The sequence below is a fragment of the Punica granatum genome, chromosome 2 (genome assembly GCF_007655135.1).
Source record: "Punica granatum isolate Tunisia-2019 chromosome 2, ASM765513v2, whole genome shotgun sequence".
Classification (NCBI taxonomy): Eukaryota; Viridiplantae; Streptophyta; class Magnoliopsida; order Myrtales; family Lythraceae; genus Punica; species Punica granatum.
Genome location: NC_045128.1, coordinates 10,402,748 through 10,422,211, shown reverse-complemented (window position 1 = coordinate 10,422,211; position 19,464 = coordinate 10,402,748). Strand labels below are relative to the sequence as shown.

The 19,464-nt window shown below is 34.6% G+C and overlaps 1 protein-coding gene across 1 annotated transcript; it reads left to right on the top strand.

Moving 5' to 3' along the window:
- Positions 1-13,163: 13,163 nt before the first annotated feature.
- On the top strand, positions 13,164-17,533 carry LOC116195424. Its single transcript, XM_031524604.1, has 6 exons — positions 13,164-13,360; positions 13,491-13,623; positions 14,066-14,169; positions 15,007-15,151; positions 15,237-15,377; positions 15,583-17,533. Exons 1-6 carry the CDS (start codon positions 13,320-13,322, stop codon positions 17,227-17,229), a joined length of 2,211 nt encoding a protein of 736 aa, XP_031380464.1. The 5' UTR covers positions 13,164-13,319; the 3' UTR covers positions 17,230-17,533.
- The last annotated feature ends 1,931 nt before the right edge of the window (positions 17,534-19,464 follow it).

Here is a 19,464-nt window from a genome sequence, read left to right as displayed (position 1 = left end):
CAAGTTTCTTCATCAATGAGATGCACGCAGATCACCCATGGTTTGAACCCGAATTTTGTGGTCCTAACATTATCGCCTCCAGTGGGAAAGGACCGTAAGGCTAGTGCTTTTCAGCTTAGTGAGATGGTTTTCACTTGGAGTCAGGCTAATTCCGCACACAACCATCCCGGTGTTGGGAGCTTTGTCCGTAATCCTAACGCACAACTGCCCTCCGGCAACGACAGTCAACAACCTCTCGCTGATTGACCCTATATGCTGTTGGATAAAGTCTAATCTAACAGTGTGCAGGTGCTTGAAGTGTGCTTCTGGTGGGGTATGTTCCGTGAGCCACTAAGAGACATGTGTCAATAACTTCCTCAACCACCCACGTCACACATGCCCGAGTAGGGGGACAATGTTAGGGGATAGGATTTTGGGGCCGAGCGACTTGAGCAAGGCCTTGCGAAGCCCAATCTGTGCATTCACAAGATAGGCCCAATCTTTCTAGCGAGACCTTCTTGCGAGGCCCACGAGCAAGGGCCTGCCAACAAGAGTTATTATAAGGAATTTCCTACAACGACAAGATACACTTCCTAATTTATCGAGGTATGTGATACATAAATATACTAAATATCTCGTCATGATGGTAACATAATCTATTTTTAAACCCTCTATAAATACATGCAGTTTACATGTTCTTAGAGTTGATCAACAATTATTACTTTTCCCTATACTCACGGTTCACACTAACTTGAGCGTCGGAGAGGGAAATCGGGTATCACCCTCAATCTCCTCTTGTGCAAGAGTTCAAGGTCGAACTTGGGCTATGGATCCAAATTCTTCATCAGCGAGACGCACATGAATCACCCATGGTTTGTTCTTGAATTTTTTAGTCCTAACAAGTTTCAACTAATTTATTGATTGACAACCTAACCCGGATGAGATAATTAGCTCCGAGGGAACCCAAAATTGAAAGAAAAATTAAACATGGGGCTTGGTAATATTAAGGGGACACTACTGATGGAAACCATCGAGATGTAATCATTCCCGAACCGATAATTAAGGGTCAACGTACCGTGGAATTGCTTTTGGTTGGCAATATTTCATATTTTTCAAACAAAAAGACCTTTATTTTCTTCACTAGCATGATAGTATCTCAAAGCTTCTTCAAACAAAGAGACCTTTATTTCCCCCTCGGGTCAAACCTGGAATTTGGCTCCAAAATAAAAAATTACAAAAAAAAAAAGAAATAATGGAAGATGGGAAAAAGTTTGCTGGAGGGTATAGTTGGCGGTCTATAGGATTCCCCGCCTTTTTTTGGGGGGGGGGGGCATAGTTCGCTATTGCTTTTGATTTTTATATATTCTTTTCGGTACTGTTAAATGATGAAAACGATATATGTTTTAAATTTCTTTTTACATATTTTGGTTATATTAGAAGCAATCAAATTCAAGCTTACTGATTATTTTTTAATAATTAGAGATAAATAAGATTCATTTTACTAATCTTACATCATACAAAAGTGATCTATCACAAAATGAGTGATTTCTAATAAATAAGCCGTGCATGCGGCCCTATAAAAAGTTTCTTTTGGGGCTAATATAGAGAGTAAAAGACAACTATTAACGAAGGAAGATTCTCACTCACCTACCATTTAACTCCACTTCCGCTCACTCTCTCCCAACCTCTCCCCTTCCAAACGGAGTAAATAATGCCCAAAACTTATAGAAGATTGGGGATTATTTTCAGGTATATACTAAAACCAATCAAATTCTTTCATAGAGTTTTGCAGTTTATTTTATCGCGATTCGTGCTTTAATTAAGCCTCTACTCCTGCAAGAGATTTTCCGGAGAGAAGATGGTTTATCAGCCACTGTCCAATTATAATTTCTTTCTCTAACTTTTAGCAACTGTTAATTATCCCAAACAGAACCCAGTGTATATTAATGCATTGTCTATATTAGCATATTTGGGTATTATCAATGATATCACAATTTAATAATCTAGATAATATATAATTATAGTGCAAATCACTACTATTTTGATTTTTAAAAAAGAGAGAGAGAGAGGGATTCGCCAAGTTAATCTCTCCACCTAGTGTCCTAATGATTGTTGATTTGACTATTGGCAATAGCTTAGTCGTCATTGACAATATGTACTTGTTGATTATCGAGGCCTTTGCACTTAAATTTGCCATCACCCGCATTGGACTCAACATCCACCAGGGCCGAGGACAAACGTCACTTGGGTTGGGGAGCTTAGCATTAATAATTTTGAGGAAACTAATTCAAAGATTATTAGGTTCATAGTTCGAGAAGTTAATGATTTTCACATTTAGACATATACTGCATTCTCTATGTCTTTTTTTGACAGGTAGATTGTTGGAAACAAATTGTAAACGCAAGTTACACGATGCAAAATAACTTCATTTTCTTGAAAATTTTTAACATTTTATTTTACTACTTAAATTCATACTTCTTATTTGAACTTAAAACTTATAAACAGTTGATCATATTTTTTTCTGAGTATATGTGTTTGGTATGGAGTAACCATATGATCAATACTCTTGCATTTAAGTTACCTAAACATACAAATTATATTGTTCAATCACAAATTTGATGTGACAATGTATAGTTTTGGTGATCTGCGCAATCAAGAGAATGGCATTGGTCGTTACCTACCCCTGCAATGATAATTTAAAGAGAAAAAATAATCCAAACTGCCTCCCATCTTCCTCTTCATCCTCTGCCAAATTCTTGCACCTCCGACCCTTTTGCACTTCTATTAACATTGAATTATTCTTGTATTGTAATCTATCTCGTGGGCAGACTATTTTTCAACAATTTGTGAATGTGATCACCTAAGATTACCGGAGCAAGAAGTCTTTACATTGTTACTGAGGTCTGAATAAATTCAGATTATAAAAGTATTTCCATAATAATATTTGAACCATTAAATTATTCTAAACTTAAATAAACTGGATTATATCATCAATTTCAATTCTTGTTCAGATGGTCCGATGCTTGCTCTCTTTAAGTAAGGTCTCGACTCTCGGGTTTGAGTCTCTTGTGAATGGAGAAAATCCATGAATGGATGAGTTTTATCTTTTAGTGGATCGATCCGACTCGAATTCGATTAGTCAGGTTCATTTGGATTTCCAAATAATAGGTTGCAAATCGAAAGAAAAAGGGGCAATAATCAATGCAAAAAATTAATCATCTTATATACCCAGTATTTTTATGAATATATAATGTTATAACTCTCAGTATCCGCTCGTATGTGAGAGATTTTGGTTTTCTTAGTATGTATAAGTGGTTGAACCTATATCTAATACAAAAGGGTCTGCATTATTAGATAGACATTAAGAGACAAAATTATAACTGTCCCACAAACCTAAAACGCAAACCTACAAATCAAGTAAGTTTGGATACGTAAACCATGCAAGCAGCATTGAATCCACAAACAGTACTCCTCTTTGGAATGGAATTGCCTTTTGTTTTCCGAATTTCGCTTTGCGTGGGAAACAATTATATACCAAAGATCACAGCTTCCCTTGTTCAATTATATCTTTTAACATCCCTCTGTCAGTCTTCAAAAAAATTAAAAATTAATCTAACACATCTATATATCTGTTTAAAGTTGTATTCCATCCTATTAAATGGGGAGAGAATCATAAATGTGTAATAAATTAGTATGCTATATAGAAATTGAATAATATTAATTATTATTGTAATTAAAGTACAATATCTAAAAGGAATATTAAAGAAGAATTCTACTCATTTATTTTTATTTTATAAGAAAATGCTATTTTATTAGTAAATTTTAATAACTTATTATTAATTATTTTATAAGCAATTGTTATTTTATTAGTTAATAAATATACATATTTATAAAGACATGAATAACTATTAAACTTTACTTAATTAAATTTAATAATCATCATTATTATTAGCCTTATAAAAAGTAGTCATTTTATATAAAATTATTCAAATTTACAAAATTTAATATATTAAATATGAGTGAGAAAAAGACAATTGCGAATATTTAATGTTAAAATTATACATGATTATTAATCTTTCTTTAATAATGAACTAGCTAGAAATTTTTTTTGGATTTTATAATTATTTTCTTATAAATTAAATTGATAACTGAGATAATGTCTATGAAGTATTTTACACGAATTATTTGCTTATGAGCTCTTTAATTAATATTATCTAGAGTAGGTATGAAATTTATGTACTGTAAGAACAATTTTTCTGTTTTCTATGTATTAATATAAACTATAATTCAATATTTATAATTGTCTTAATATCTAACATTTCATAAAAAATTTTCTTTACAAAATTCGTGCAATGGAGGTCGAACGGCCCAATGTACCAATTAAAGTGCTGACTGGAAAATGTAATAACTATTCTTATTGTCGATATTTTGGAGGGATCTTGCCTACTATTGGTGGTCTTGGATTTAAATTAGTCGGATCAGTTCTCAAAAATTGAACTGACAAGAGGGACTGGTATAGGATATGCGACATGACATGGAAGTCCCACAAGTCTCAACATCATTTTCCACTTTAACCATGTCGCTCTTTCTGCTTTGACAAAAAGTCCTTTGTATAGTTTCAACTGATATATTGCTTACCAACCTAATCCACCTTAATTAGATAGTTAGCTTCTTTGGAAGAAAATAAAATTGAACATAGGGTAAGTGCCTAAATTTAGTTTTATTTGAAATTACTTTCGGAACTGTAAAGATATAATGGTCCTTGAACGGATAATTAAGGATCAATAGATGGAAAAAATAACCGTGGAATTACTTTTATCTATTATAACATAAAAGCTGAAGCATTAGACATGGAAGCTCTATTTGATAACCGTTATGGAAGCTTCAATTGCTAACCCTCAGCTCGTAATTAAGTGTATTTTCGAGTAGCCGGATAATTAATTTTTTTTTCAAAAAGAGATTCATGTATTTATATGTTTAAAATTTGATACAACCATAACAATTAAATTTACATTGCAAATAGCTAATAAATATTAAAATATTTTCCATAAAATTAGAAAGTATTTTTAAATTTTCAATGGATACTAAAAATAATATTTTCTAAAAAAAAAGTATAACATGATCTCGAGAAATTATTATATATATCAAATAATTATATGTTATTCATTTTCTAAAGTATTTACACAACGCATGAGACTGTATCTAGTTAGTATAATTATCATACTTCACGTTTAAAAAGAATAAAACGAAGGCGTTTATTTTCTTTAGTGACAGCCTACTTCTAGAAGGAACTTTATCATTGGAAAGCCCCACTTTTTTTCTTCGAGTGAACAGTTTAATTATACATGTCTAATTTGCCTTTCCTAAAATACATCAAACCTAACTTTTCCATACATTTTATTTTATTATTTTATTATACTATAAATCAAAACCGGTCCATCCCTTTATTAGGGAGAGTAGGGTGGTTCCCCCACTTGCCGGGATCCACCCTCTTTTTTTTTAAGTTCTCTTAAATTTTTCTTTTTTCCTTTTATTTCTTTTATTTTCTTAAACTTCTTAATTTATGTTTAACTATAGAAACTTTTTTCCAATTTGCACCACCTCATGTCCAAAAGTCCAATGGATAAGATTAAATCTAGGTAAGAGCGGAGATTGTGAATTTCTCGTAATCACAAGACTTTGCTTACTGAAACGAGTGCCAAATTACCTAACATTAACCCATATTAGTAAAAAGTCTATTTCGATTTTTCACTAATTTAAGTAATTATATGTGGCATTGCAAATGTTCTTATCTTTTTCGATGAAAAACAAGGTTATATTAGCCTACTGATTGAAACTAATTTTCGCTTGAGTATGACTATGAGTACGAGATGTTTTAATGAATTTTGAACCCGAACTTCAAGTAAATTTCGTCCATTTAAAAGTAGAAGGGTAAGTCCTATTATATTGTGATCATTTTCTAATTAGATAAACTTACAAAATTAAATTAAGATTTATTTGGATAAATGTTCATTTTGTACCATATGAAAATTAACAATTAATATAATTTTTTTGGAAAATCCGAATCATCTACTATCAATGGAGAGTTCGTAGTTATTACACATAAGTAGTTTTTATCGTTAATTTCAGTTATATTCTATATTGATTACTACACAAATTACTACGATGAACCAAAAAATGGAAGAGAAATTTTTCCATCCGCCGTATCGTAGGGTGGATAACCTAGTAAATGATTATTTCACTTGATAGTGTGATCAATTATAACTAATAAGGTTCTTTTATTATCTATACATATCTATCTATCTATATATATAGTAAAATTAACTTGCAAATATAAATGCACTTCAATTAATGCAAGTAAAAATTATTTAAAAAATTAAATAATATTTTCAAAATTATAAACATAATATAATTTGAAAATTATAATGTACTAATAAGAGAATACACAATCTTTTTAATCAAAGTAAGCAATAATAAACAATTCGAATAATGAAAATATTAAAATTTTACCAAGAAAGCATATAATATTAGAAAATGAAATCTATGAAAAAATGTAATGGACACTTTTTACTTTTATTAGAGTGATACTTTTGTTTTATAAATAAGTTTGATAATCATGTCAGACTGGGTGAATTAATAATATATAGGGAAAATATCAAATTTGGTCTTCAACCTTCAGCTCTTTTTCTATCTTAGTCCTAAACCTTTTCTTTGGCTAAATTTCGTCCTCAATCTTTTTCGCGCGGTATGAGTTCAATCCTTCCATCCAAAGTTCCATCTATTTTCCCCGACATGTAAATTCGTCCAATGAGAGTGCACGACAGATCACTGTTATTTTAAACTGGTTGTTATAGAGCAAATCCGATTCTTTTTTTAATCAGATCAGTAAACATGACTAAGATATTTCCGATTCTTTTAGGATTCCAGCCATCGCTTCTCTTTCATCGTCTCACGCACCGACAGATGGTTAGAATTCTAAAAGAACCGAAAATATCTTAGTCTAGTTTACGGGTCTGATTAAAAAAGAATCGGATTTGCTTTATAATAATCAGTTTAGAGTAGCAGTGATCTGTTGTGCACGTGGTGCACTTTCATTTGACGAATATACAAGTTAGGGAAAATGGACGGAATTTTGGATGGAATGACTGAACTCATACCGTGCAGAAAAGATTGAGGACGAAATCCAGCCAAATAAAATGTTTAGGACTAAGATAGAAAAAGAGCTAAAGATTGAGGACCAAATTTGACATTTTCCCTAATATATATTAATATTATATTTTAACATTATAAATGGGCAAATACAGTACTATATATATAGATAAAACAAGTTCGTCCAACGGACGAACAGTTAGTCAAAAATTTACTATTAGATTACTAATTTTAACTAAAAACTACTATAATCTTTCCATAAAAATTACTCTAATTAGATCACAAATGTTTCTTTCTTCTCCCAATTCCGAGGGTGGGGGCCTCAACCTTGGCCACCATTCCCCGAGTGGGATCGCCCACACCCTCCGTGGTCTCGATTCCTCCAAATTTACGGAAAATTTGATGCCGTGCTATAATAGTTATTAAATCGAAAATTTGTGCATTTTTAGATTAAGTAAAAAAATTCGTACTAGAATTGTTAGAATGTCAAAAGTTTTTGTGTGTGTGTGTGTGTTTTTTTTTTTTTTATGTTATTGACCCTCTATAATATATCAAAGAAAGAATGAAAAGAGGTATTGTTTATGTCATTTAAGGGGCACAAGAAAGGAATGTTGAAATGAAAAATCATGTGAAAAGTTAAATGAAACCACATAGGAAAGGAAGCAATAGGCCCATAACCTCCCAACGGACTTACACCCTCCCTTAAAAAGCAAGTTATCTCCTTTCATGGAAATTTATCCAGTCCAATCTTGTACCGTCCGAGATAAATACAGTCGATTATAAAATACAACATAGTCGAGTGGAGTTAAGGGTTTTAGGGTGCAATCGAGTGTGTGTACTTTGATGGTCGATTGTATTCATTTAGGCCCTTGGATGGTATAGGCCAGGACCGAATAAGTTCTTTCTTTCTTTCTATTTTTCTTTTTCCATTGTGTACCTGATTTTAGTCTTGCATGCTAGGAGAGCAAAATTAGGTCATACGTGAGCTACACAGTGCCCCACCCATGAAGGTAATTTGATGCGGCATAAGAAGTGGCAAATCGGTACCTTGAAAAAAATAGGTTCTGACGACCCTATTTCGAGGGAAACGACATTCGGAGCACAACTCATCCCCTTTGGCGATGAAAACACGAGATTTAGGCCGAATTCCATCGTTTAGCGTCTCAAACAGGCAATTTTATGTTATTTAGGGCTTTTTTATTATTTTAGGAAATAGTTTATTTTAAAGAATAGTTTATTTTTTTCGTTATATTTTCGTTTTCTCTATTTAAACGATGTAAGTCCTAAGGGTAAGATAGTTTTTTCGGATTATCAATAAAGTCTTGGAGCTACAGTGCTCTTTCGCCCAATCTCGGATTTGATTCGAGTTTGATGCCTATTTCCTGGTATTCGTAGAATCAACAAGTTGTAGAAGCTTATTGTATGGTATTCGTACGCGAATCAACATATCGCAATTAGTTCCGCTACATCATAATTTAACAAATACCCCAGAAATTCGATGGACTCGACATACTAATTTAGGACATTCGAGTTATGTCGATCCATTAAGGGGTAAAATTCTCCCAGTTATGAATATCTTCATTCTCAAGACTTGACTCAAGACCTTATTTTGAAAGGAAGAGGTGATTACTAGCTAAGAATTTTTTAGGTATCGTAGCTTATCATTATATAAAGGAAATAATAAATAGTCCTACTTGACAGTGATATATTTTCAGGAATGACTTACAAGATTCTCACAATTAATGACAATTGCAATAATTATTTTCATGAATAGCATTATTCAACCTGTTTGTTGCAATTAGACCTTATGACATGCAATGGAGGTAGAATATTTATTAAAAAAATTACTAGCGCTCTGTTGCAGGGGTTTATTTCAACAATATTATTCATAATTTTTAAAAGTTAATGTACTTTTCAAATGTAGTGATAATTTTCTACAATAGTTGAATATTTTGAATTACAAACCTAATAAATTAGATTAATTTTAAATAGTTTATTGAAAGTTTGCTACTAATTCTTCTATTTAAAGGCATTCCATATTTATGTAATCATTAACATTATTTAAATTCACAATAAATATGAAGTGCCAATATACAAATTTGATTTTTTGCAAGTATTTTTTTTAAATAACAATTGTTAAATCGTTACTTTTGTTAATTAAATTTTTACTTTTAATGTGACCCTTATTTGTAGAATTAGAGTAATGTGTTAATATTTTTTGAAAATCCTATGTATAGGTAACTAAATTATTTTATTCAATACACGTTGAATATTGTTAATATAATACAAATATATATTGAACATGTCATGTCTATACATATAAATTTTATTTTACACGTCTTTCAAAATATTGCTACCAAAATCTTTATTTTTACATGATGAATATCTTTTTTAATGTGTCAGTAAATTTATATAATTAGTGCCCGTGATAATTTATACATATGATTAATTAATTATTTTTTAATATAAAATATTCTACATCTATTTTTGTATTTGTTAATTAAGTTATTTATTTTTTGGTAGACTAAACTATTTATTTTTAAAAATTAAATACAATAGTTACATTTATTGTGAAAAGTAGTTAATCTTTACTTATGTGATATATCTTTAAGTTGTATTTTAATTTCAGAATTTAAAATTTATTTTTCTATTTTACAATTGCATTATACAAGAGCATCTATTGATTAACATTTATTGCTACTCAAGTAAATTTTATTTATATACTAGGCTTTTGCCCATACATTGCACAGATTTGTTTTAATATATTCTTTCATTTATTGTTATTTTTATTTTGAAATGCCAATTTTTTGTTAGCATCGATAATATTTTAAATTATTATATTAATTTCAAGTTCCAAATAATAATTTCATAATCTTTTATTAAAATTAGAGTAAGATAGATAATTTAATAATAATTTTGCAACTAATCAAATTATTAATATGTATAATATCCTTAAGTTAATTATTGATTCAAATTTATCACATGGATGTTAATTTATAAATTACAATACAAAAATTAAGATTTACCAACTTTGTTTTGAAAACAGTTTTTGACATCGTGCTAAAATATATATTTGCTGCACTCAAGTATGTATAAATGTTTGCATTGGCAATATGTTTATTATATAAGTGTTTTTAAATTTCTAAAATTGATTTTTTTTTTACTATTTTCAATTGCACAACTGAAAAGCATTTGTTGCTTCTCAAATGAATTTAACTTATGTATAGATAGATAGGCTCTTTTCTTTTTAAATACTTTTATTATCATTTTTCATGGTTGATTTTTATTTTAATTTTTTTATTACAACTGTTTAGCTCATTTATTAAAATTTAATTACTGCTTGTCTTTAATTTTAGAATTTGATTCTCACCTAATTTTTTTTCTTGTTAAATTTAGTTCATTATTTTTTAAAAAATTTCTTATGAAAAGTAATCTTGGGAAAAGTATTGATTACATTATTTTTATGTTACTTCACTTAATTCCCGTAAACATATCGTACAAAAATATATTTTTGTATATGAACAATGAATATTGGACTAATTCCTATAAATAATGTTGTGCAGAAACATATTTTCATATATATATATATATATATAAACAAGTGATGCTAGAGGGAAGGAGGGGATTGGTGGTGGCAATTTTCCCCGGAAACTCGGAAAACTTTATTAATATAGGTAAATGCAAATTTGAATTAAACATTTGTTGCCCCCATAAAATTTGCATATGCCCCATAAGATATTCTATTACTGGATTTCTTACCAATCCAGGAAAAAGGTTACTAAATTTTCATTTATCCCTAATTAAGAAAGAAAGAATTAAGATGTTAGAGAAGAATTGTCTTCTCATAACAAAAAATGAATTACTCATTTGTAAATATAGTAAATTTCTTTTTCTCGTATTATTTATATTATATAAATGACATATAACTTTCTTTACTGTCTTGCTATATATAATCTTATATATTGCCTCTGAAATCATTGCTGCCTCCATCCCTGTTTAAGACAATATATTGCGAATCCGATGATGTTTCTTTCTTTTGACCTGGGAGGAGATATTCTACTGTGCAATTGGTAAAATTGGTTGCACCATACAATCAAGTAAATTATTAAAGTTTTATTTGGTTTGTTAGTGTGATTTTAAAATCACACTTTAACTTAATTCTACCCACAATAAAACAAAATAACTCATACAAAATCAAATGGTGGGTCTCATTTATACTACTTTTTTGCCACAATAAAATAAAATAACTCATACAAAGTCAAAAGGTGGACTTGATACATAACCATTTATACAACTCTTTTTTAAAATTAAAATCTGATTTTAAAATATTATTTACAAACCAAACGCAGCATAAATATATAAGTAAAAGTTAAGTATTTTATTAAAAAATTAAGTAATTTTTTTTAAAATTCGTGTATTTTATTTCAAAATTTATATAACTTAATTCGAAATAAATTACACATATTTCGAAATATGTGTAAATTTACTTCTTTTATTAGTAATTTACTTACGTCACTAGTAATTAACTAGAAACTTCAGTAACTTGCTACCGATTAGAATAACTTATTTTGATTTTATGATACAACTAATTGCATCTTAGATCTTCCCGATTTTGGGAGTTAATTCTTCACCGAAAGTGCTGTCTTTTCATTCTTTTTTAATCAGAATAGCAGATGAACCGACACTTTTATAGAGTAGAGAAATTATAAAGAAATTGTGGGAAATTACAGTTGCATGTTATTTGCAATTAGAGCTGACATAACGGTTCTGACTCACTGCTTCTCCTCTAGATTGTCCTTTAGCTCCCCTACAGATTCCCCCTATATAACTAAAACATGATTAATTAATCCCAACCAAAAACAATTAAGGTCAGTTTTTTTTTTGTCGGGGGGCCGCTAATTGAGCTAATTAGTTGATTAATTAGGTGAGCAATTATTAAGATTGATGAAACAGGGGAAGAAGAGGAATTCTTTTTTTGGTAATAAGAGAGACATACAGGCAATGCTTAGTATAATAAAAGGAAATAAAGCGAAATAAAATGACACATAAGTATTATATGTAAGAATCGAACATTATATTACTGCACTAAAACCCCTTCTTCGAACATGGGGAATTTTGTTAATGAAGAAATGTGGTCCAGATCAGCAGAGATACCATCCAATTCCAAATCATCATGATTTCCCACTACCCACCATCCAATCCCCACTTTGACCCACAGAAAGGCCCCACCCCCAACGGCCACGATCTCTTCACCCCCACCCCACTCCCCCGCTTTTCACTCCTTTTCCCAACTTTACCCTTCTAACGTTAATATTGCCCTTGTTTTTTATGTCTCTTTTCTGCCCCCCAAAATCTTTTTCCCTCCCTCGTAGTTTGTCCCATGTAGTTTCAATCATCTACATTCACCTCTCATGCTTCTAAGTCTCTCCATATGAATTTTCGAGACCATTCAAATTTGAGATCTTTTATAAGTATCACACCTCACTCTTTGCCTAGTGGTACTAAGAAAACACGAATGAGGAAAACATGTTTCCAATACCAACATCTATTTTGTACCAATAAACAATGAACACATGCCGTTGGAATTAGTAGGACAATACGTAGATCGCGTTACTAGTCGGGCCATTAATTCCATAATTTAGCATCAACATCTCTTTCTTTCTATGACTTTAGCATCAAGGGCGAAAATCGACCTCGAAGCCCCGATTCCTAAAAGGTTTCTTAACTAATCTTAATTGATGGGAGCTCCACCAAAGGGTTAGGGAGAATTGGTAGGAGTTGTCGGAATGGAGACGACAGGGTTCAATTCTCATCCATGGGGTTTCATATGTTGTCTTACTTCCTCTATTATCTACTAGTCCATAAGGCCCCTTTATTAAAACAAAAAGGATAAATGCTAACGATTAAAAGTGCAGGGTGCCAATTGAAAGGATCAGAATTTCTTTGGAGTAAATTGAAATTAGCACCGAAAACAGTGAGGTCATTATCGTCATTGAAGGTCTCTGTCGTCTATCTCCTTCTTATGCCAGTTTTTGAAAAGCCTCTGTCTGCCCTGCTCCATTCACTGTCCTCTCTCAGCTCCAGAACCCATTTCTCTCTCTTCACCTCCGAGTCGGGTCTCGAGTCCGTCCGAGTCGCCCGCCGAGTCAATGAGCTGGATTCACTGAGTTGAAACTCGCCGGAGCTCAACAATGCTGGACGGTATCCTCGGTCGAGGCTTCGCCTCCAAATGGTGAGCTCCCAGATCTCTCTCCCCTCCTCCCTCTTTCATGTCTGGACCTGCAGTTGGAATTCTGCCGGCGATGATGGCTCTACACGCGATTTGTCGTCTTCGTGCTGATTCGGTTGTTCTCCTGTGGCAGCAAGTCGCTGATTAAGCTGACGAAATCGCGAATCGATGTGATAAGGAGGAAGAGGAATGCAACGCAGAAGTTCCTGAAGAAAGATATGGCCGATCTGCTCGCCAATGGCCTCGATGTCAATGCTTACGGGAGGGTAATCCATTATCCATTTTATGGAGTTGGTGTTACTTGTGATGCCGCATGAACGTTTAGATCTGTGCATGATTTGGTCTCCGTCATTTAACTTGTTTTGAGGAATACATCGATTTCTTATGAACTGTTCGGTTTCTGGGACATTTCCTCTTCTTATGTTGTCGTTTGCATTGAATCAATATAACTGGAAAATTCGCACCAAAACTTATAGCAGATTTTTCAATTTGAGTTTGGAAATGGGAGATAAGTCGAGATCTCGAGTGAGATTAGACATGGCTTTGATCGTGCTGATGGACTTTCTGGCATAGGATACAGCATGAACACATGGGACATGTCATAAGAAATCTCCTGCCTATTTGATAATTTTGTGCAAATTTGAAGCTGATTATGTATTTTGATGGGCTTTGTAAACAAACTTTATTTTTTGTGTTGTTCTTCAACAGGCCGAAGGACTGCTGGTGGAATTGACCCTTTCATCCTGTTATGATTTTGTTGAGCACTGCTGCGACTTCCTCTCGAAGAATCTCTCTGTCATGCAGAAGCAGAGGTATGATCTGAAACTTCATAGAATTGCTTTGTGCCATCTCCAATGTCCATTGCCCGGCAGTCCACCTTCTGCATTGACTTTGGTGACGGCCCAGCCATGTAGTAAGTTAAGATTTGGTACACTTTGTTTCCATCTAAAATGATGCTTTTAGAATAGCTCATTTTAGTGGGATTCTAGGAATCACAAGCGTCTTGCTACTATGACTTCATATTTCGTCTCCTTCGTCTCCGAGCAAACAACTGTTTCTGCATATGCTGGGTAGTAGTTGATTCTATTAGTACTTTCCCCTTCACTATAACTTTGAGTTGAGTGCAGACACATGAGCTTTTGATGTTTGAGATAGAGATTTTGCACTTGACTCCATCTCAGTGTGCTTATAATCAGAAGTGTTTGCTAGTACTGTTCACCATCTGCTAGTACCATTCATTGTTATGATTGCTAATCTGTTTTTGGCTTAATTCGATAGGTAATATCTTGATGAAACCTGAAGTATGATATAAAATACTAAATCAAATTAGTTTACAACTTTATGTATTGTGGATCCTTTTTGGAGATGAGCAGACATAGTCTCTTTAGTTCAGGAAATTATACAATGAATATGTAGCGAATTATCTACAGGAAAAGAAAAAATAAATCTAGAGAATAGACTTTTTGACATACCAGCTATGGAAAAAGGCATTTATAGATAGTTGAGAGGGGCCTTGGGTTGTGTTTCTAAAAGGGCTGGTTCAAGTGCCCACTTTTGCTTAGCTTGTGTTTCCCAATGTACCTATTTGGTTTGAGCATCCAGGGGTTACAAGTACTTCATCTTGACCATTATCCTTTTCTCCTATTCAGTGAATGCCCTGAGGAATGTAAGGAAGCTGTATCATCCCTGATGTTTGCTGCTGCAAGATTTTCAGATTTGCCAGAGTTACGCGATCTTAGACAAATATTTCATGAGAGATATGGGAATTCCCTTGATTATTGTCTGAATCGAGAGGTACTGCTCTCAATTGCACGCAATGTTGACATTATCAAAATTCACTTGACTCCATTAATAATCGGCTGGTTCTGTTCTTATTCAGTTTGCGGAGAAATTAGCTCAAAAGCCTTTCACAATGGAAAAGAAAGTTCACCTAATGAAGGACATAGCATCAGAGTTTTCAATAAACTGGAATGCCAGAGATTTTGAACAGCGGATGTCCAAAAAATCTGCTTACGAGCAGGTATTCCTCTTACTCTTTTCGATTGAATCCTTAAATATTTGGCAGTTATTTTTGCATGTGTGGAAACTAAGCTGGAACTTAGGTTTCTGCTGCATTTTGGAATTTGTCATTATCAGCTGTCAATTTTTATGAATGGTGCCTTCCGAATCTTGTCAATATTTTTGTATTGTGTTGACTGCTTGTTTCATGAAATATTTTCTTGCAGAACAACCCAAAAAACAATGGGGTTTTACATGTGGGTGATGAGAAGTACAAAGTACCTAAAAATGGCAAGGAAATTCCTCCGAGAGGTGACGCCTCGGATTTTCCTGCAATTGAAGTAGCCAATGATAGGCAGAAGCTACGAAAGGGCTGGGAGGCTGACAACTTGAAAAGAGATGAGCTTGACCTTCCTGCTGTGCTGTGGGACCATCCTAGTGATAACCAAAAGGTGCTTCATGAATGGGAGGTTCCTATCATCAGAAAGGATCAGCATGACACTCCACCACGAGGAAAGCAAGATTTCCATTCAGACAGAAGACGGAAGGAGAGTGCTGACCCAAAAATTATGAGACCAGACGCATCATCTCATAGAAAACAAGATGAATATGCTAATAATGAAACTAAGCACAGTAGAGTACGGGAAAAAAATGTTCAGGAAAGGGAAAATATGGGCGTTCCATCACACATGAGACCAGGGTACGTGGATAATTTTGCAGCAAATTCTTCGAAGAGTGAAGTTAAGGTAACCTCTCTTGTCACTAAAAGGGAAAATGCGGATGTTCCATTTCATGTCAGACGAGAATACCTGGATAGCTTTGCTGCTACTTCTTCGAAGAGTGAAGTTAAGGTAACCTCCTTTGTCAACAATGGTCACGGGCACCAAAATAGTACTAATTCACTGGGAAGAGCAAAGAGCGAAGGAGATAGACCTTATTCGAAGAAGAGCGAAGTGACAATAAAGTCTTTTGTCAACAATGGTGATGGGAACCACAGTAATACCAAGTCGGTGGAAAGAGTGAAGAGTGAAGGAGACAGACCCTACTTCAACTGTGCCCTCCCTCCTCCTTATGTTAAACCAAATTCCAAGGCAAAGGATGCTAATTATAGATCCAATTCTGAAATTGCCCCTGCTGCTCCCAATTTTAATGGGATACCAAAGTCTCCTGCAGGGCATAAAAGTGCCACAGATCGAAGACTTGAGGATGTTCAATTGGGATCATGCTATCCTGAGAAGAAGGCGAGTGAGGATGTGGGACCTGCTAGAGGAAACATTCACACGGATGAGAAAGATAGTTTTAAGCATCGGGATGAGGCAAATGGTTTCCCCTTGCCGAAAGCCAGATCTTCCAGAAGAAGGCACTCGAAATCACGATCCGCTCATGATGAAGCTCATGACCATGATGAAGATGCTGGAGGTGGAAAGAGATCATCGAGAAGCAGGAGGGATGATCCAAGACAGGGTCTGCAGATATTGTTCGATGATGAGCGGTATCAAAAGGATGAAGAGGAGAGGATTATTGATAAACTCTTGATACACTACAGTAAGAAATCATCTACCTATGAAGGGGGAAGAGTCAAGAGAAAGTCGAGAAGCCGGCGTCACGACGGTGTGGGGACTGATGCAGGTGAGTTTCCACTTAACAGGCGAGCAGAAATTGAAAGAGCTGACGACGAGTTTGGAGTAGTGGCAGCTCCTCGATCGGTTTCCCTCCCCCGTGAGCAGCCCTCAGCTCCTCCTGAGCCAACCAAAGTGTTCACCCGGGCTGCTACATTTCAGCCAGATCGATCAAATGCTGCTAAGCATGTCCACCCAAAGCTGCCTGATTATGATGATCTGGCTGCTCGATTCGCAGCTCTGAAAGGGAGGTAAACTGCAGCGCTTATAAAAACTTTACAAAAGAAAGAAATTTCTCTGAATGGTGTTGTGATGAGTAGTGTCCTGTTGTGTAGCTGAATTCTTAGTTAGCGATTTCTTGATAAAATTAGATTTGGGCCATATAATTCAGGCTGTGATTGGATCAATACTGAAGTATAGAGAAACTTGCATTTTTCTGGCTGATCTTTAACACGACTCGGTTCTAGATTGTGACAGTCCTCAAATTCTGTTCTATCATAGATGTAACAGTTGACCCTTCAGAGTGCTTATACAATACCAAGCTTTCCAAGTTAGAGTATTAGCCGGCGGCATCGATTGATGGATGAGCTTTGAGATTTTATTTCTTATATCATTTTGCAATCAGTGGAAAATGCTCTCCTATCCGGGAAATTTGTTTCACTTTTGAGCATTTGAGCAGTAATAATCCCAATTCCTTTTTCAGTTATCGTAAAAATTAGTAATTTGTTGGTTTAATTATGCCCGGTTTGTTTTTGTTTAATGGAAAATGAATTCCTGAATTCAATTTTGCTGACTTTCCCTTTCCAATGTTCATGAGACAAAAAATTTGAAAATCATCAGAATTCAATTTCGATCAATAGGAAAAATCAGTCGCAATATTTGCAAAGTGTTTTATGGCCAAAATCTTCATATAACATTTTCGGAAGTGAGATGTACATTGACTACTCGATAAATGGCATTACCGCAAGTCACAGCCACTGATCGCCACCCGAAGTCCAGAAAAGCGTCAAAATATTCACCCGAGGTTGTCGAAAGCTTGAGAAGCCACGCCAACTTTCGCCGAGCCCATTGTGGCCGGTGGAGGCCTCCCAACTCCCTTGAACCGACATGGGACCTCCTTCACATTTTCACACTTTTCACAGACTAACTTCACCGTAAATGTCATGGCCTTGTCCTTGGTCCTAGTCTCCTAGAAGTAGCTATGGTGATCCCTAATATTTTGACCAGCTTCGATATGCAAGGTGCATATTCATCTATATATAGTAAAGAACTAGAAAACATGTAAGGTACTGCAAAATTTGCTCGGCATAAATTGTCGAGAAGAGCATACAATATTTTTCTCAATCAAGGCCATCTAACAGGGAAACCGAGACTTAAATACCGTATTCCGGCCCGTTAATCATGTCTGTAATCTCCCTTTACGTATTCTTCCTTTTCTTTTCCGCAGATGTTGCCGGTCCAAAACATATAAATTCCCGCGACATGTATGCCGGAGCAGTAAACGGTGAAATGGAAAACTGCTAACCCCGAGAGACCGCATAGACACAGGATCAGCAGCACTCTTGCAAGATGCACAGTAAAATCTCACTTATAAACTGATCGTGCATAACTATATATATATATGTGTGTGTGTCTGTGCGTGCGCGCGCATGTATACGTATCTAAGGAGCAGAATCGAGGATACAGCGAGCTGCTTATCCTTGGAGACAGGTTACACACGGGTAAATCTTCGTCTCTGGTATATCCTTCGAAAAGAACCTCATCACTTCGATATTCACGTTTATTCATGCCAGAGCAAGCCAAGCAGATGGAAAAGTAACATGACAATACTGAATCGGAGTACTCATTTGAATTCGACTTCATTAGCTCCATACCGGCCCTTACACAGTTTCGCGAAGCTCGGCCTTTCTCCCGAGCCATTTATGGTCCTGAAGCTCAAATCTTGAAGTTGAACGCCTTGAAGTGCCAAAGCTGGATGTCCACACTTACGCTCGATTCCCTCAATCTCACTCTTTCTGCTCTCAAGAGTTCCGACGCTCGTTAATTGCTTGCCGCTCAAGTCCTCGTTGCATTGGCCAGCACGGCACGCCATTTGCTTTTATCCAATGTATATTTACGGGCCTAAACAGGTCAGGGCTGGTCAGACCTGCCTGGTCAGGGCCGGCATAGGCCCGATTGAAGTGCCCGTGGCAACGCACGGGCCAGGGCGGGTCCATGGACCGAAAGAGCAGGGCAGGTCCAGATCTCTACCCGCGCATTGCATCGCATCCCCCATTTTCTTCTTTTTTCTTTTTTCTTTTCTTTTCTTTTTGTTAAATATATTGTGAAGAAAATTAGTAATTTTCTGCGTAAAATTTCCTGTTAATATTCACATGACGCCTCGTTTTGATTTGTCAGAGAAAGCAGAAGGCTTACATTCATCAGGTCCCAATGCCTCCCAGTCCCCTCTTCTCCATCTTTTAAAGGATTCTCTTCTTTTTAAGTCAGGCA